The 20,980-nt window shown below is 35.0% G+C and overlaps 1 protein-coding gene and 1 long non-coding RNA gene across 3 annotated transcripts; both read right to left on the bottom strand.

The window, feature by feature from the left end:
* LOC110733003 (protein S-acyltransferase 18-like) lies at positions 1–3,685 on the bottom strand. 2 transcript variants are annotated; one of them, XM_021913009.1, is made up of 10 exons: positions 3,527–3,685; positions 3,168–3,278; positions 2,894–2,992; positions 2,651–2,764; positions 2,093–2,539; positions 1,919–1,990; positions 1,641–1,772; positions 1,475–1,555; positions 733–894; positions 1–616 (listed from the first exon to the last, which is right to left on the bottom strand). In XM_021913009.1, the coding sequence occupies exons 3-10, from the start codon at positions 2,939–2,941 to the stop codon at positions 137–139; spliced, it is 1,536 nt and encodes a 511-aa protein (XP_021768701.1). In that variant the 5' UTR covers positions 2,942–2,992; positions 3,168–3,278; positions 3,527–3,685; the 3' UTR covers positions 1–136. The 2 variants fall into 2 exon arrangements, with proteins under 2 accessions (XP_021768701.1, XP_021768700.1); XM_021913008.1 differs by having other exon boundaries at positions 2,894–3,026.
* Positions 3,686–18,850: 15,165 nt separating this feature from the next.
* Positions 18,851–20,586, bottom strand: LOC110732899. The gene is made up of 3 exons (XR_002513522.1): positions 20,154–20,586; positions 19,840–20,054; positions 18,851–19,740 (listed from the first exon to the last, which is right to left on the bottom strand). It is a non-coding gene; the product is annotated as an uncharacterized LOC110732899 (long non-coding RNA).
* Positions 20,587–20,980: the final 394 nt, after the last annotated feature.

Here is a 20,980-nt window from a genome sequence, read left to right on the forward strand (position 1 = left end):
TTATCACACAAGAATTATGTAATTTAAGAAACAAAAGGGGCCAAACCATTGATCTCTGGTATAATAAACGAATCACGGTACTATGAAGTTAGAAATGAGTTCTCAGAGACTGAGAATACAAGTATCACAGATAGTATTATCTGGGGGATGCTTCAGCCCCGTCTTTTACAATGGAACACAGAACTTGCTTTGATATATACCCCTCTAGCTCCCTTGACACCCCTGTCAGTTTCAAGTCGAAATTGCTTTTGTATATCTGATTTGGCTGTGCAGCTGTATTGGACAGTGTAGCTGGAGAACCGGAAATTCGTCTTCTTGGACTTGAGAATCTTCCTGGTGAGCCTGGATGTCTTGCTATTGAAACAAGAGGAGTTGTTTTGCTCTGATCACTTTCTGGCTTCTCCAATGGGCCTTTTTTCACCTCGAAAGGAAGTGGATTAAGTTTTTCGTGTTCAACCATTTGCTTCTCTTTGGCCTTTTCAGCAGCTTTTAAAGCTTTTTCTTTACTCATCTGTATCAGCTTCCATGGATCAATGCTAGCATGGAAGTGTTGATTCTGGTTAATGATGGAGGTGCCTGATTGAGGATCGATTTTGACAGATAATTGTTCTGGACTCTGAAAGTATGGCAGGGTAATTAGCAAGTCGAGAATAGCAAATATTCAAACAGTCAATAATGTAGAGGCAAATTGTAAATGCTTGTATAAGTAAAGGCGCGCTGCAAATGCTTTACCAGATTTGATTTCTGTCCTATGAACTGAGACAAAATGATCCTTTTTGGTGAAGCAGATTCACTGCTATCATCTGACGAAAATTCTGAATCATTCAATGACTCCAATCCACTAAATCGATGCTCTGCTCTCATAGCCAATATGTAATCATATGTTCTCATTCCCTGCAACAATTTTATTAAGACATACTCAGACTTCAAACAGGCTATATCATATTCAGGTTGTGGCAATAGAGGCATCTTTTTGGTACATTTAAACAAACTGATCAGACTGCAGTTTAAGCAAGAAATGTTCAACACAGTATGCCTAAATTATGACAGCATAACTAGTGAACATGTGACTGCTTATGTCATGTCCCTTTGCATTACTTTCTATTCACAGATGATCATTGCTGGCTCCTTGTATCTAGAATACTAAATCAATCAGCTCATACGCGGACACAATGTAAAGTAATCAGGCCATAGTGTCTATAAGGAACTAAGGAAACATAATCAAAATACAAGTCGTAAACACTTATATTTTCCTCACAGACAAAATCCAAACACACGGTGCACTACATGGGCTCTGGCAGTATGAAGTTTCTCCTGGCAAGATTAATAAGGATACCTGTTTGAACTTTTTGATCACTGCTAACAACTAAAACTTTGTTTCTTGTAAGAAAAATACTAATTTATTGAAGGCATCAAAAATACTAATTCTTGAGAGCTCAATATCAATTATACACAAAGTAGCCAGCAGAAGTACCTTACGAATGAGAACAACATGAAAGAAAAAGAGTTGGCCAAGTGCTGCTGAGCCATAAGCTGTCAACAAAACCAACACTGCCTACAAGATCATCATCAACAACCAATGAGCGAGAAGGCATACAAAAAAACGCTAGGTATACAAAGGGCAATCAGATGAAGCTTACAGATATTGCAGCAAGAACTCCCCTAGGAAACTTGGCTGTGTGAAATACCCTTGCTAATTCCTGATCCATGTTTTTCTTATAAGCAAAGCACCGAACGAATACAGCAATAGCTGTTCCTCCTTCAATTGTAAGCTGCAATCATCAGAAAGAATTTAGGGAAAAGATATTTTTCAATTGTTTATCTTTGGTCAATAAAAGAACTTGTACACTCAATATGGGACGAATGATTGATGTGCACAAAATTGAAGTACACTTGCAACAAGAAGCTAAAAACTCACCATCAATAGGACAAATATCATAAGGAGGATGAATGTTGTATAATTCCTTTTTCCCACACAATTGTTGAGCCACTATAAGGGAGCATAAGATCGAGTTAGAGAAGATCCAATACATTCATACACACACACACATACATACAGCCGACATAGGCATACAACATGTACTTTTCTTACCCGGCAATGGTGATCAAAGCCCTCGACACAACGATTACATGTCCTACAATGTTTGCTATGTTTTTTAACATGGAAATTACACAAGGAGCAAAAGGAGAAATCCTCATCCTTATCATTAGGATCAACATCAGGCGAAACGGAGTCATCATCTTCTTTAGTAACAAGGGGAGGCAAAGGAAACGGAAGCAAGGGATCCAAGTGAACATGACCATTAGCAACGCGCGGATCTAGTAAATACTTCCTCCTTATACAAGTCTTAAGAATCTTTCTCTCAAACCTCCTAAAACACCTCATAACCACCTGTCTCAATATAAAACCATAATTCAACTTTGTCAATGTTTTTGCTTTACTCTTCTTCACTTTCTTTTTCTTGTGATTACTATGTCTATTTTTCGCAGACGGATCAGTCCCCGTGCACCTAATAAATAACACCATAACCGAGATTGCCTGATACAAAGTACAAACCAAACAATTAACAAAAGATTATCACCCACTACATGTTATAACTCAAACTTTTAACTTTCAATTTAGAAGTATGCAAATTTTCAAGGGTTTTACCACTGAAGAATATACTGAAATGACTACAATTTCCGCAATTCGATTGCCAAGAAAGAATCCTAGAAAGCAATAGAATGAAGCCACTAGGAAACTGTATACTGCCATTCCCACCATCTGTAAGTAAGATCATATAAAACAGGCAATTTGACCAAAACATCAGAAAACTAGTACAGTGAACTAAAACATAATTATTTCACTAACAAATTTCAATTTTTTTTATAAAAAGGAAAGAAATGAAGTCACCTGTAAAGGGTGGAAAGGGCGCTGCCAACCATGGCGCCTGGCATACATTCCTAGTAGCTACCGCTGTCGCCGCCACCGGCTTCTGATAGAAATTCCTCCCTATTCAAGGAGAATTGTGGTGTACCCCACAAATCTTAATCCAGGCAATTTGATAAGAAATAGGAATAATCATAAATTGAGCTTACTGTCTAGATAATTAATTCAAAGAGCATAAATTTTGTGACCCACAAATTGAACTAAATCAATGTATGTATAATGAGAATGATATACTAACCTGGCTCAAAAATTACAGAGAAACCCAGAATCTGTAAATGATATTCATATTTGATATTCTCTTGTTTGAGCTTGAATTTAAATTAGAATCCCCTAATTTTGAATTAAATTTCTGAAGATAAAGATGGCATAAAACAGTCAGAAACACATAAAATCAATCAAAATTTCTCGAATTCATGACATAAATATTATTATTCTTTGAGCTGAATCTTGCAAATAAAAAAAGGAAGCAAATTTGAGAAATGATTCTACAGATTTAGCAATAGAAACCAATGAAATTGACGAAATTATAATAATACCAAGTTCTAATTTGTAAAGCAAGAAATAAAATGGAAGGTTTAAAAATGGGAGCCAGTTTACCTTGTGAAATTGAGTTTGAAGCGTTGGAGAGAGGAGAGAGAAGAATGAAGCAAAGTTGAGCGGGGTTCCCGTTATTTTCAACAATTCGAAATTGAAGACAAAAGAAAGATGTTAGATTTGTTTATTGGGTCTGTCAAATGTGGCCCAATAATCATATCTTTTTTTACTTTCCAAACAAAAACAGACTTTGCATGAGACAATGTATGACCCAATCAAGGCCCTACTCAAGCAAACCCCCCCCCACCCCCTTTTTTTTTTTTTTCCAAGTTCACTTCTGTTATTTGTATCGGGTTTAATGAGGTCGGGTCGAGTCAGGTTTATTTAAGGTAGAGTCACATTAAATTATAGTGTACACACATCTTACAAACCGAATCAAGTTTTTTTCTTCGGGTCAAATCGGAGTAAATCGGTAGAATAAGTATTTAACACCTTTAATGACTTCCAAGTTGGAGTCGGAGGCAGAGTCAGAATGGGTGGTGCATTGACCGCCATCCCATTACACAATGTCTGTCCTATGCTCCAATTCATTTGATAGGGGTTATGGAGGTAAATTTGCCACTTATCTTGCCTGTCAAGTAATGGTTGTGAACAGAGGATGTTATCGACTGGAGGGTCATTTTGACGCCAATGAGGAAGAAGAATTCAAGTCTTTATTCTTGATTGTTGCATTACAAATGGTGTTGTGTCCAACCCAATCCCCACGACTTGCGCATGACTTATTACCAACATTGAGTTGTGCGATCGCATTGCATATGATTGGTGTGAATTGGTGTTGACCAAATTCATGGAAAGTGTCTCTAGCTTTGCTGGTCGTCTTTATGCCAATGGATATGCCGGTGGTTGTGGTGGATGTGCAATGTTTGGCGTTGTATGTATTGGTTTTTGACTTGTGGAATCACTCAAATTCATTGATTGATTAATATTGCTTGAATTATGATTTTTGTACATAAGACATTTTTTTTAATTCAAGATCTTGTACATGTTGCAGATTTTTTTATCTAGACCGTCTTGATAGCCAATTTGTTGACTAGGGTGTCTTTCCAAGGATTAAGGTTTGGAGCATGAAGCAGATTAAAATGGCAACAAAGTTTGACCGTTTGCAATCTAGGGACTATGGAAAGATAGGGGTAAGTGTATCCAAATTCATTGAGATTGTCTCCGGCAAGATTTGAATTTGAGTATTTATACAAGGTTATCTATATGAACAATATATATACATTTATTGTCTTAAAATATAGTTAATGATTGTATTATTCAATCTTCACTAATATCAACTTGTATCAGTTGTCAGATGTTGCTTACGGAGAAAAATACCCTAGGGAGGCAAGGGACACGGAAGCTCCCAATAATTTCTTCTAATGCATAAGAGAAACAAAGAGAAAACTGTTAAATTCCTTCAGAAAACTCAGAAAATTACAGAGAATAGAGAGAAGAAGAGAGAGCTTGTTTTGATTTCTTGTGTGAAAAGTTAGAAAATGAAATACAAGCTGGAAAAAAAGAAACTATTACAATTTATATAGTATATTACATGACAAAAGCATGCTGAGAGAATATAACAAACTCAGGAGTTTGTTACAAAGAAGAATCCAGAAGAAAAGTTAGTTATATCTAAATTTGGTGAGCTGGCAGTAGGATATTATGGTGGATATAGGAGCTTGTAATCAGATACTTCAATACCCCCCCCCCCCCCCCCCGCAAGCTAGGGGTGGTGTCAAGCATACCTAGCTTGGAACACAGATAAAGATGCTGCTGGTTGGGAAGAGCCTTTGTAAACAAATCAGCTGGTTGTTCTGCAGAAGGTAAATAAGTAAGCTCCAATAAGCCTTCTAGCACCTTATCCCTGGTGAAATGACAGTCCAGTTCAATATGTTTAGTGCGTTCATGTTGAACTGGATTCTTGCCAATCTGAATAGCTGATTGATTATCACAACAAAGCTTCACAGGCTTCAAATTATCTATTCCAAGTTCTTGTAACAACCTGACAAGCCAAGTGACTTCATAAGCAGCTGCAACCATTGCCCTGTATTCTGCCTCAGAAGAAGATTTAGAAGTTGTACCCTGCTTTTTAGACTTCCAAGAAACAGCAGACTTGCCTAAAAGCATGACATAGCCAGTTATAGATCATCTGGTAGACACACATGAAGCCCAATCAGAGTCAGAAAAGGCTATGAGAGTGAGCTCATTATGAGCTTGCATTAAAATCCCTTGACCCAAAGTGTGAGCCACATATCTGAGAACATGATGCAGGGCAGCTTGATGAGGCATTCTAGGTTGTTGCATGAATTGACTCAAAGTCTGCACAGCATAGGACAAGTCAGGCCTAGTGTGAGTCAAAAAATTTAGCTTCCCCACTAACTGTCTGTAAAGAGAAGGATCAGGACAAAAAGCACCCTGATCATGAGCCAGCTTCAGATTTTGTAGCAAAGGTGTTTTTGCAATTCTAGAAACATCAAAACCAGAATCAGCAATGAGTTCTTTGGAGAACTTCCTTTGTGTGAGAACAATGCCTTGAGACAAATAAGTAACTTCAATCCCCAAAAAATAATGAAGTCTACCAAGATCCTTGATGCTGAAAACAAGATGCAAATGATTCTTCAAGGCATGAATAGCATCAGAATCAGTGCCAGTGATTATAATATCATCAACATACACAACAACAATGATGATATGAGACTGATCTTGCCTCAGAAAGAGAGAGTAATCATTCAAGGATTGAGTATAACCCTGAGATTGCAACTCAGCAGTGAGCCTAGCAAACCACTGTCTAGATGCCTACTTTAATCCATATAGAGATTTCTTTAATTTGCAGACAAGGTTGTTAGGATGAGACAGTCCCTTTGGCATCTTCATATAGATATCTTCAGTTAACTCTCCATGAAGGAATGCATTGTTGATATCAAGTTGATGCAAAAAACCAACCCTTAGAAGCTGCCAAGGCCAAAAGACATCTAATTGTAGTCATTTTCACCACAGGTGAAAAAGTTTCATCAAAGTCCACCCCAAAAATCTGAGTATAACCTTTGGCTACTAATCTTGCTTTTAATCTCTCAATAGATCCATCAGCTTTGAGTTTCACCTTAAAAACCCATTTGCAGCCTATAGCTTTCTTCCCCTTAGGAAGAACACAAAGATCCCATGTTCCATTTTTCTCCAAAGCTTCAATTTCTCTTTGCATAGCATCAATCCACCCCTGATGTTGAGAAGCCTCAAGAAAACTTGCTGGTTCTGTAATTAATGTTGTTTTGGTGATAAAAGCTTGAGCAGAGGAAGGAAGATCAGAATACTGAACAAGATTGCACCAATGATCAGTGACTGAAGCAGCAGTGATATAATCTTTGTGCCAGATAGGTGGTTTAATAGGTCTAGCAGTGTGTCTAACAGGCTGTAAAGATGCAGAGGTTGGAGTAGGTGATATGGGAGAAGGAGAAGATGAAGGTATAGGGGAAATATGTGGGATAGAATGAGCATCAGAGTCATTATCTGATGAGAAAAGAAAGGGTTCAGGAATAGGTTGAACAGGATCAGGGTTGTGAGGAGTGGTAATTGGTAAGAAAATAAGGTGTTGTTTAGGAGTAGAAGAAAAATGGTAGGGAAAATCTTTTTCATGAAAATAAACATCTCTGCTTATGATTATTTTCTTAGTGTCTAAACACATCAACTTATATGCTTTCTGATTGGGTGGATAACCAAGAAATATGCAGGGAGCAGCTCTTGAATCAAACTTGCTTCTGTTACTTTTCAAGGTAGAAGCATAACAAAGACATCCAAATATTCTCAAATGATTCAAGTTGGGTTTAGTTCCAAAAAGAAGCTCAAAAGGGGTGCTAAAAGCAATGGACCTCAGGGGCATTCTGTTGATTAAATGAGTAGCACATAGCAAACATTCTCCCCAAAGAAAAATAGGAACATTAGACTGAAAATAAAGAGCTCTGGCAGTTTCCAAAAGGTGTCTATGTTTTCTCTCTACCACACCATTTTGTTGTGGTGTGTCTACACAACTTCTTTGGTGAACAATCCCAAACTTATTATAAAACTGTAAAATAGGACCTTCACATAATTCTTTAGCATTGTCAGACCTTATGCACTTAATAGAAGCACCAAAATGATTATGTATCATTATTGCAAAATTCTCAAGTACAGATACAGCTGTAGACTTGGACTTCATGAGAAATGTCCAAGTGTGTCTAGAAAAGTCATCAACTATTGTGAGAAAAAGATTACAACCATCATGTGTATAAGCCTTATAAGGACCCCAAGTATCTATATGCAACAAATCAAAGCAGTGCAAAGACTTAGAATGACTGATAGGGAAAGGAATCCTAGTTTGCTTTGCCTTAGGACAAATCTGACAAATTGTGTCATGACCAGAACAACTAGACACATTGCTAAGTACATGATGGATTTTATTGAAGGGTAGATGACCTAATCTGAGATGCCACAGTTTTGCTTCTTCAGATTTATTATCAGACTGAACAGTGTCAGCTACAGAACCTTGAGCAATCTGCAAACTCTTATGCTCATTTCCAACAGCATACAAACCAGAATCAAGTTTACCAAGAACCAGAATACTGTTCTGAGAAAGATCCTGAACCAAGCAAGTATCATGAGTAAATTTTATCTCACAATTCAGATCTTTACACAACTTGTGTGTACTAATCAGATTAAAAGTAAAGTCTGGAACATGTAATACATTTTGCAGCTCTATGCCATTATGAAATCTGACAGTACCAACATGTTCAATATTCACTTGTTTACCATTAGCAACTGTGATAGTGTTTGGCATTTTAGTGAATTTATCATAAGAAGTAAACAAATCAATATTGCAGCAAATATGATCCGTAGCCCCTGAATCAATAATCCACTTAGAATTAGAGCAAGAAAGCAGACATGTACCTGCCATGTGAGTTGAACTGTATGTTGAATGCATAAGATTCTGTGCATTCACAGATTCAGCAGGAGTAGTATTCTGAAAATCTCCTTGAGTATGCATCACTTGCATCATTCTGCTGTAATCCTTAGAAGAGATATGAGCTGTTTCAATAGGCTTCTCAGAACCATCATCAGCTTCATCACTATACACAATAGCAGCTATCCTTCTTCCTTTGCCTTTATAAGCAGCATTATTAGGTGGATAACCATGAACTTTGTAGCATCTTTCAACCGTATGACCAGACATTTTGCAATATTCACAGAATAATGTAGAGAATTTTCTGACAGGTGCACCTCTACCAAAACCAGAATTATTAGAACCAGTCTGAGAAGATTGAGAAAACCGATTCCATGTGTTAAAATTCTGTGGTCTAAAAGAAGCTGAACTATTATTCTGATAAGAATTAGGTCTTCGATTATCCACTGCAAAAGCCATGTTGTTTGCAGAATTCTGAGTGTCTGATAACAAACTTACTTGCCTTTGCTTCTATTCCTGAATCAATAGTCTGTAAGCTAGAGAAACATTAGGTAATGGTTGCATCATTAAGATATTTGTCCTGACATTAGTATATTTACCATCCAACTTCATCAATAGCTGAATTAACCTCTCCTCTTGCTGTTGTTTCAGAAACTTTTGAGTTAAATTGCAAGTACAATTGTTGCATGAACATACAGGAACATGATTGATACCAGAAATCTGATCCCAAACAGCTTTAATTTTAGTGAAAAATTCAGCTACACTACTTGAACCTTGTGACAAATCACTCAAGGTCTGTTGTAGTGAATATAATTGAGCACCTGAACTCTGTGAATAACGATCCTCAAGATCTTTCCAGATTTCTCTAGCATTACTAAAATAAAGAACACTTCTAGCAATACCAGAATCAAGAGAATTCAGAATGTAAGCAATAATCATTGCATTACATCTATCCCAAGCTTGAGATTCAAGCAAATCAGAAGGTCTAGGTAAGGTTCCATCAATGAAACCGAGTTTATTCTTAGCAGCAAAAGCAATTATCATGCCTCTCTGCCATTCATTATAGCTATCACCATTGAATTTAATAGAAACAAGAGGATTCAAAAGATTTTCAGAAGGATGTAAGAAATATACACTAGCAGGATTTGAATTCAGAGAATGAACATTTCCAGAATTTGCAGCCATAATTGAAAAACAATCGCCAGAAAAATTGAAATCCAGAACAAGTAGTAATCAAATTGAAAAATCAATCACCAGAAAAATTGAAAACCTAAATAAGGAAGATGAGAAACAAAATCTGAAAGAAGAGAAATCAAACCAGATTTGCAGCGAATCATCAATCGATCGATTGCTCTGATACCATGTTAAATTCCTTCAGAAAACTCAGAAAATTACAGAGAATAGAGAGAAGAAGAGAGAGCTTGTTTTGATTTCTTGTGTGAAAAGTTAGAAAATGAAATACAAGCTGGAAAAAAAGAAACTATTACAATTTATATAGTATATTACATGACAAAAGCATGCTGAGAGAATATAACAAACTCAGGAGTTTGTTACAGAGAAGAATCCAGAAGAAAAGTTAGTTATATCTAACTTTGGTGAGCTGGCAGTAGGATATTATGGTGGATATAGGAGCTTGTAATCAGATACTTCAATAAAAACAAACTAAAAACAAAGAAAAAGATAAAATAAAATAACTTCGGAGGAACAAAGCGAGGGAAAGCTATGACAACTGTCTTTGAATGTTATATATGCGTGTAGGATGTTTCGAAAATAATTGTATCATTCAAGGATAGGCGAAGGAGACCGGAAAAAGGGAAGAGTCTGTCAGACAACCGTGTGAGCACCCCGCAGCTCTAGGAACTGGGAGGTACGATCCTATAATACAGATCCTGTTCAAGTAAGGTCATAATATTTATTCTTCTTGTTTTGGTTTATAAAGGAGCAAAAACCGATACAACTGGCCAATGTGGGACTTTTCCTGCCATATTTTTATAGTGGGATTTGTAAGTGACACCAATAACATGGTTTTAATGCCGCTAACCTTCTACTAGACATACTACATTAATTATTTTAAAATGAATTGAAGCTAGTACTTTTAGCTGCTCCATCGTGCTTTCGCGTAGGCTATCACTTGTTTCATGTGTAACCTTGGTTTTGATATCCAATCTCATCTAAACTTTATATGGATATTGAAATCAAGATCAACTTGAACGAGCAACCAACTTATTTTATATGATCAGATCAAGCAATGTATTAATTTTCAGCTTATATATTTTGGACTAATGCCTAATGTGAAGTATGCAGAAGCATCAAAAGAAGCATTCTCTATTTGTTGTTCAGATAATGTAGCAGGACTTGAGAACAGAAGCACTAAAACAACTTGTCAGCTTCTTCCTCTTTTTTGACCTTGCATCATATCAAAGTGTACTTTCATCAACTCAAGTAAACCATACACTCTATCCTTGTCTGATTACTGATTAACCGTGGCCAACTGAGCTCAGTTGGTTCCCAAAAACAGATGAATTTCATATCTACATACTATTGGAGAAAATTTGTCATCAAAATAATTTTCTCCAACAGTATGTAGATATGAAATTCAACACTACTAGTTCACTAATTAGTATTATTACAGTGCCTGCAAAAAAAAAATTAAAACCAAAAACATACTACACAGCTTAAATCACGGCAAAATGTAAGCCTGTAATAACTGCACAAGGTTAAGTCACAGCAACACTGTAAAACCATCTGCACAGACATCAAGCACCCAGCACAGGCTCGCACATTGCAACAAAGTCACCAAAATCAGCCGAGGAGACATTTTCAATCAACTCCCCAGAGTTATAATACCTCAAAAAAGGCAGGTAACATCAAAATTTAAGCACACTTCCAAGGGTCAGTTTTGAGGGACAACTATGTCTATCACTAGTTTATGCGCTCTACACTGCCTAGATATTGAGAGGATTCATTGCAGATGAATAGCTTGTGCTGCAACACTAGTTTCAACTAAGCTAATAATATCCACAGCACATCAAGATGACTATGATAAACTAGAATGGAAGTACAAGTTACCTATAAAAGGTACAAGATAGATAAGATAGCATAGGGCAGATATTAATTTTCACATAACTCTCAATAATAGCAGCTATAAAAAAAATAAAAAAATAAGAGATCCATAACTGCCGTCAGACTCTAGTTTCTTCTTAAACACAAGGCAGCAGGTGGGATGTGCTTGCTTTATACAGCCCACAAAATCATAATCCTATTTCGCCTCAGGTCCACCTACAAAATCTACCTCCCAATGTGAACAGTAAAGAATGCTAATCAAGAAATCTGAAAACCCGCATTTACCAAATAGCATTTTGGGTCTAAAAAGTAGTAAGTATGCTATTTTTTTTTTTTTTTTTTTTTCCAAATTTATGTTCAGTACTGCTTCTTCTGTTGCCCACTCTTCAAGTAGCTAAGAGACCTAGTACTAAATACCAAACCAAGACCAAAAGGGTAAAGATTTCTAAGTTCATAGGGGTTTATCGGTTTAACAAGAAACAACAGAGTTTGGAGGTTGGCCAATCCAACACCATAATTTCTAGAAAACAAATAAGCTAAAAGAAATGGATCCAGAGATAAAATATATCAAGAATAAGAATACATTAGTAGAAAAGGCTCCTCAAATAAAAATTCTTAATAATCTCCTTTAATACCTTTGAATCCAAGTATATGCCATAAAACTTTACGAGGAAAGAGTATACTTCCATAGAATGAATCATGTTTGGTTTTAAAGTCCTAAACATCTTTCGTCATTCCTCAAACTGATCTATTTGGCAAGGAAAAGACAAGGCAACATCTCTAAGCAAAAATTTTGCTAACCCATCAGCGTAGCTCCACATAAAGACATTAGTTTCATCCCAATAGCACAGTGAATGTGCATAATTTACTCTATTTTCTTCAATAACACGCCAATTTATGAAATAGGATGGAAAAAAAAAGGGAAAAATGAGGTAGAGGAGAGCCAAAGATATCTTGAAAGTGGAAAAACTGGAAATCACAAGTAATATACAATTGATAAGACTTTGGAAATCATAACATTTCTCTAAGGAAATCCAGTTTCAAAAAAGCACATGAGAAAATGGGTTGTCCCAAAGAGGGAACCTGTAATTGCTAATGAACACAATAAAGGTGTGATGACATATATCACTACGGAAAGAATTGATATTAACCTAAGAAAAGGGAGCCACTATTAATCTTAAATTATGGTGACAACCCTCAAAATTGATAAGACTATTAATATATTACAGCAAACATAATTTTTATCTCTAAAAAGGGAGATAAGAGCATAGGAATTGAGTTTGGTGCCAAAGACCACAGCAAAATATGCTTCTTGTAATGGATTTGAATCCATAAAAGCTGGTATTTTAAGGTAACTAAATTAAATTCAAATCCAGGTAAACAACACAAATATTCTGATTTCTGAGTAAAACCCTTCAGTGGCAAGTAGATACAAAACACTGAATTTTAGAAGCAACTGAAGGGCAGAGATCTAACTAATGTGTCTAATGATCACTTCTGGAACAAAACACTTTCAAAGTTTCAAGGCTACACGATCTCAAATCAAGATTATGACATGGATTAGGCTTACATGAGTAGAGAGGTGACAAATTATTTATGAGAGAATAGCTTGAATTGTATTGATGATCTTGGCTATTATTTATAGCCTACAAAAGATAACCTACACAATATAAACTTTATCATATAAACTTCCATAAATCTATCTTAGAATATCACTAAGATATATTATTTTCCTAAATATAATATCATAAGATATATATGGAAAATATATCACAATAATATATTTTTCTATATTCCTAACAAGAGGGAATATAAACCTTCCTTGCAAAGTCACGGCTATTGAGGACCTCGATGAGCCATATATACCTCCTTTTCTTCTCTTCTGCGTTGGCGAATGGTGTTGTGCCGACGTTGTAATTTCTCAATTTCATCGGGGGGTGCCAAAACACTTGGTGGAAAGGTGACAGAATAATACAATTCAATTACCACCCTTTGGTGAAGTATATTAAACAAAGGAGACTAGGTTTTTCCGGATTTGTAGTAGGAGGTTTTTTTGGGGAGTGAGTTTTGATAAATCCAATAAGTATCTGGTTTGAGTCCATATAGATTGTTATCTCCTGCTTCATAAATCCCAACTAACACCACAGCATGTGTAACACGACCCGGACCCCTTCTTAAAGACAACATTTGTCTTGAATTACCATATTCATCCAACCCTGGATATGGTTTTTCAGCATATTCTGGATAATCATTGTGGACATCAATTACAGCAACGATTGGAATCCGATAGGAAAGTATCTTCCTCACTTCATCCATATTCACATTCTCAGAAGATACCACTACACTTGAATGTGTTTCGTGGACAAGACCACGCAAATAGGGGCATCCTACCCTATCTTCTCTATCTGGATTTTCAAGATCTTCATTTAAAATTTGCTTCAAAAGCTCCTTTGGTTTCCACAAACAGACATGGTTTGGAAATCTCTCTTTGAGTCTCCTTTCCCACTCATCATGATCAAGAAGAGGACCCGGATCAAGTTTAGAAGGGGGTTGTGCTTTAGCCCATCGAATTCTCATGTCATATTCCACTTGACGGGTTGTTGCCGTAAAGGCACATGATACTGTTAAGCAAATAAAATCATTGCTAAATAAAGTAGTAGTTTGAAATGTTTACATTGTTAGTTGAATATCATAACAGCTTAAATCATACCATTTTAAATAATTACTAAATGAAAATCAATTTTTTCTATGGCTTATAATGGGTCATATCCTAATTTTAAGGTACTAGGGTAATGGGTGGCAGCTTGAAGAACAAAAATAGCAGACTTAAAAGTCCATAAAGAACAACAGTAATGATGAACTTATTAATTATTTTTACAATGATCTGGTTACATGGCATTAGGTAATCAACCCTCCCAAGCCCTCATTTCTTTTATACATTAATATACTATGTTTCTCGAACTCTTCTTTACGTCTAAAGTACATGTGTAAGACTCTTGACACTCGGACACGGGTACAACCCTTGAACTCTTTATTTTGGGCCAAAATCTTGAATTTTTTTTTTTTTTACAAAATAGCTAAATCGGACACTTGCACATAAATCATTGCTAAATAAAGTAGTAGTTTGAAATGTTTACATTGTTAGTTGAATATCATAACAGCTTAATTCATACAATTTTAAATAATAACTAAATGAAAATTAATTTTTTTTATGGCTTATAATGGATCATATCCTAATTTAAAGGTACTAGGGTAATGGGTGGCAGCTTGAAGAACAAAAATAGCAGATTTAGAAGTCCATAAAGAACAAGCAGTAATGATGAACTTATTAGTTATTTTTACATTCGATCTGGTTATATAGCATTAGGTAATCAACCCTCCCAAGCCCTCATTTCTTTTATACATACATATACTATGTTACTCTAACTCTTCTTTGCGTCTAAAGTACATGTGTAGGACTCTTGACACTCAAACACGGTTTGAACTCTTTATTTTGGGCCAAAATCTTGATTTTTTTTTTTTTTTACAAAATAGCTGAATCGGACACATACACATATACCCGTGTCGGACATGGGATCCGAATCCAACTATCCAAGTAACATATACATATACATGTAAAAAGGGGGGTTAGGTCCCGTAAATACTTAACAAATGATAAAAACTACGCCACATTAATAACAAAAATGGGTCCAATTCTTGAGGATTATGCACATTAATTACGAAATAACCACTAACAATAATATTTCATAGAATTAGCTTATAATGCAAAAAGTAATTTGTAATAACCTGGATTTTGTCTCAGGGGAGGTTGAGGAATGGTCTCACTGTAAGGAAGACCATCCCATATGAACCAAAAGTCAGAATTGCCCCTGATAAATAAATAATGAAAATGTTAATAACAAAATTCAAACAACATAATATATAAATGGAAAAATAAATTCAAACAACACTATTAATTCGTTATTAATTTATTACCATCATTGAAAATGTGCTAATAATAATTCGTTATTAATTTATTACCATCATTGAAAATGTGCTAATAATAAATACATAAATAATCATAGATCTAATGCTACTCACTCTACTCAGTATAAAGTGAAAGAGAAGAATAGTGTTTGTCAAAAAAAAAGAAAGAGAAGAATATTGTATTACCCAAGCTCAAGAATCCTCGGTCTCTTTGCTGGTCTTTGAGATGATGATGCTCCTTTCTCGCTCATGTTCATCTTAGTATAAACCCTAATTGTAAGAAATCAAGAGTCCATAAGAAATTTGGTGAGTTAGTGACGGCACTTAGTAATGGATATAACTGGAGCTAATGAAGAAAAAAGCCTACAAATCTAAATTAGCGGCACTTAGTAATGGAAGATTCTAGGTTGTGACTTAGTAACGGCACTTAGGAGCAGGATGAATGATAAATCCGGCGAGCGCCGGTGAAGAACGCAAGCAAAGCTGGAGCTCTAATTTGTGGGACCTATTAGACTTCCTTCACTTCACATTATTTTTGCTACAATGAAATTATGTTTCCTAAAGGTAAATTTTTTTTTACTGATTATCTTTGCTGACCTGAAATTATTTTTACTAAATCTCTATTATATTTTTTTTCTTCATATTTACTTACTCGTATTTTTACAGAATTGAAATTATTTTTATTGAACTGAACTTATTTTTACTGAATTGAAATTATTTTTACTGAATTGAAATTATTTTTACTGAATTGAAATTATTTTTACTGAATATTTTTTTTTAAGGTTGATTGAACAGGGCCTTAGCAGACACACATTGTGCCTAGGGGTGAGCAAAAATTCCATGTAACCAGAATTAAAACCAAAACTGGTTAGGAACCCGGAAGTATACATAAGTGGGAACCCGGAAGGCCGGAACCGAAACCAAAATTCGATGATTCCAATTCCAATTCCTAAATTTTTGGATCTGGTTGAACCAATTTCAATTCTAGTTCTGAATTTTAAGACCAGGTTCCAACCAATTTCAGGGTCGGTCGGAGATAAAATTTTGACCGAGTACCCAGTTTGCTCACCCGTAGATGTGAACATACATATAAAGAATTGAACCTGACTTGTTCATCAACCTGAAATTCCAATGCCCCATGTAAACACGAAAAATGGAAATTGTTGACCTAACCTACACTAGCTTGTAAAGAACCCAAAACTTATTGGACCCAAAAGAACCCGATATGACCTGACTTACAAAGACCCGTGACCCCAGTTCACCTAATCTAGTATTGATCCGGCCATCCGGCATGTTATCAAACCAAATTTAATTAACCCATATCCTAAATTCATAGTGTGTAGAAATTGACCCGACTTGCTAATGACCAAACTAAATTTCACTTTTGTAAACCCTTACACCAAATACCAATCTTATTTTATTTGACGTTTGAGTAAGACGTATAGATTTACAGTAAATGACAATATGATGACTTGTTTAGGGCCAATTCTCTTCAGCTTAAATTCAGTTTAGTTAAGTTTTTAATATCCTCCTCTCATAAAATATTCAGTTCAGTTCAATCTAGCTCAGTTCAGTCAATTAGAACAGGCCCTTAGTTACAGTTTACTGTGATTGTTAATTGATTTAATTCATAACTCAACTAGAAACGTATTAGTTAATGACTCTTATACTATGTAATTAGGGGTGGACATGAGTGAACACTCGATTTTGTTCGGTTAAAACCAGGTTTAATTATTAACGAACCGAGTTTGAGCTCGAAAATATAGTTCCCAAGTTATCGTAATTTCTTTATTGCAACGCGAGTGATTTTTCAAGTTATTGTATTTTCTTTATTGCAATTAATGATAAAATTTTGTAAAAAAAATGATAAAGTTTATTTTATTTAAGTATCTGATTATAGTTAGATAAGTTTAAGACTAATTTGTATTCACGACATATGTATGTGATACGCTACTTTTGTATAAATATGAATGTTAGATCATTTTTTCAATTTACATTTACAAAGTATATCACTAAGTAATCAAGATGGAAAGCAAAAACATCTCAGATCATAAGCACAATAAACTCCCATTTTTAAAAAGTCAAAATAAAAATACGCCCTACGCACATGCCCCTCAATTTGGCAAAAATGAATTTCGATAAATGCTTATCGCAATTTGTTTCCTTGAATTAAATAAATGCATGGTGGTTAGAATATAAATCCACCTAAAAGATATCAACGAGGTTATCTTATGATCAACATTAGTGATGATAATGTTCATTTGATGCAAAATTGACATTCATGTTGCAAAGTCAAGGTATTTTAGAAAAGTATTATAGTATAGGAAAATTTAACAAGAATAATCCAACCTTTCGTCGGTTTTTCTAAAATAATCCAATCTTTCAATTAACCTTGAATAATCCCACCTTTAATACTTATTCTCCCTTACCAATCCTATTTTACCTATAACCTCTACAGCCGGTAATTTTTATTTTTCCTTTTCATTTTTGTTATTATTTTTATTTAATTAACATAAAATTATAAATTCCTTCTTTCTTCTTCCTCCCCTTCCTGTTTCATCCTCCTTCAAGAGTTCAACTCACCATTACCACTTCACCTCACCATGATCCACAACCACCACCACTAAGCTCCACCCTCACGACCTCAATCCACCGTCACCTAAACCCCTACACCACCCCACCACGAATTGAACTATTACCCACCTACTCACCACCCCACTACGAACTACCACCACTACGAACCCCAAGCTATCCATGGCCACCATTAACCCCGTAATAAAATGTTAGACCCGAAATCTGTAGGGTACCTGTTAGTATAAGTTCCCTTTAGGATACACAAAACCGAAACCTATCATTTAAGCCCAAAAGTAAAAGCCTTATATCAAAATTGTATAAAAGTCGTGACATACCTCTCTCCCTCCTCTTATTCATTTTTCATCTTACTTTTAAAGGTTTAATTAATGGTATTAATATAAATATTTGTAATTTTGTATTAAATATTCAAGACAATCAATGTTAGTTTATTATTTGTATTATAGTTGTAAGCTTTTAAGCTTACTTTGAAAAACAGAGTACCCTATTTCGAAACTGAAACCTTCAGGTTCCGATTCCCAATTTATAGGAACCTGTTGAACAACTTCCAGTTCCTATTTCTATTTTTAAGAACCTGTTACAACAGGTTTCGATTCCGGGTCCTAAGATTTTTACTGGGTACCCTGTTACGCTCACCCCTAATTATTTCGTATCTTTTAGTAAGATAACTTGAAACCTTTTCAAGTAGTCTAAGCTAAATGACAATGTTGACACTGGTCTTCGGTAAATACGAAGAATCAATAATACATGGACAATATTTATAATTCAACATAAGCTATATATCTTGATATAAAAGGATACAGGTACAAAGATTTTAAGTCTAGCTCTAAGGCAATATAAGCTAGCAACATTGTACACATAACACATTACATAGTTTTTAGTCTATGGTGATACTTTATTTTGTTATTTTTTTTTCATACAAGTACTGATATAACTTTGTCCTTGTTTCCAAGTACATAAGGAACAAAGGATATGTTCTATGTTCCTTAAAAACCCCCCTAAAACATTTATGCCTATTTATTTGGTTCTGGCTTTGTCAAAGTCCATTGAGGTAGTGCTTGATGTAAAACAGCTTGTCCAAGATCTCAGATTGCATTTATTATCACTTTCTTCATAAGCTAGCCTGGTAAGCAATCATCCCATCATTTATTTTATTAAAATCTAGGCTGAAACCAGCACTTGAATCAGACATTATGAGCATAGGTTATTGTTTGCCCTGGGATTATGTCTGAACAGATTCTTCTTGCAGAATTCCCTTCATCTTATCAGATGAGGTATCTCTTACTGAGTACAATTTCCATATGACGAGCCTGTCAGAATAATCTGTGTTTGATAATATTTCACTTCAGCACCTTTCAAGGTCCATATCAGCACATTGTTCCTTCACTAACAATGATTGATTGCATAGAGGCCGGAAAGAATTAAAGCTCATAAGAAAGATATTGATCTTGTGCAAAAGGAATGCATCAAAAAATCAAAATTATAATTGATCTGAACAAAGAATTTAAAAAGAAGAGACAGCATACAGTTGCACTGTCATTAACGAATCTTCACTATGCAAGTAATCTTACTAAAATAAAGTTTATTAGAGAAGCTCTTGTTTTAGAGTACTCATATAAAATCTACAACTTCAATGTAAATGACTTTATTTGTGAATAATTCATGCTCACACCATGATATTCCCAATCTGCAAGAGAAATAAGCTTAGAAAAGTCTGAAAATTTTCAAAATATATGACAGATCACTACCATCCAAACACATTGAAAATGAAAAAAGGGAGTCTAACCTCAGTGGGAATATGAATGGAATTCTTCAGGATGTCATGCAAAAATAGACATGGAACACTCCGTAAAGCTTTAGGTGGATCTAGAGTCTTGTATTTTAAGCGCAACTCTTGCATAGCACGAACAAACTCTGCCAGTTTTTACTCCGTCATACTTGCCTTGAGCTTCTCCAACGATTTTTTATCAACAGCCTAATTATCCCCGTCTCTGGACCAGGCTGGCAGTAACAGTGTTAAAATCATAAAAAGCAACAAAAAAAATGCTATCTATGATTTCTGCCATAATGCAGAATATAAAAGTAAATTGTAATACTCACCTGCATTTCAACTGTTACACGATGATGGTTTTTCAGGATATACTTTTCAATTATAGGAAGGAATACAACTTTAGAACCTTCTGCTAGAATTCTTTCCTTCAGCTTCATCAGTTGTTTCTCCCACCTCAATAGCTTAAAGGGATCCATATCATAAATTCTCCTACATTAACTAAATAAAAACAAAAGCACCATAGAGAGTGATAAGTTTTAAGCGCAATTGGTCTTCTGATGGTTAGGGGTGGTCATAGTTTTAAAGCGCTCAGATTGAGCCAAATAACTTACAATAGACTGAAGTATTAAAAATAGTCCACATGAGAAGGAGTCAGTGTATCTAAACAAATCAACTACTGGCATTACTGACCTCTTCATTTTCAAATACAGGAGACAACAACTCTAGTTTGTACAGTGTATCACCATTGTATTTAATGTTTCACAAAAACATTTTTGGAATTCAGGATATTACCAGTTTACCACCAAATTTTCTATTATATATATATATATATATATATATATATATATATATATATATATATATATATATATATATATATATAATTTACAACCTTAGAAATCACTATAAAGATCACAGTTTTCAATGAAAACCCAGATCTTGCCATAAAATCAAATTCAAAACCAGAAAACCAACATTATTGCCTCAGATTAAAGTGATTGTAACCAAAATTCCCCAAATCAAACCCCTAATTAGGCTATATTTGAACCTTTCTTGCTAAAAATGTCATTTAGGCTATATTTGAAACTTTCTTGCTCAAAATGTCCCTATAACTAAGTAACTTGTCCTATTTCAATGATTTCAAGTCAAATCTACC

This window comes from Chenopodium quinoa, unplaced genomic scaffold (genome assembly GCF_001683475.1).
Source record: "Chenopodium quinoa cultivar QQ74 unplaced genomic scaffold, ASM168347v1, whole genome shotgun sequence".
Classification (NCBI taxonomy): Eukaryota; Viridiplantae; Streptophyta; class Magnoliopsida; order Caryophyllales; family Amaranthaceae; genus Chenopodium; species Chenopodium quinoa.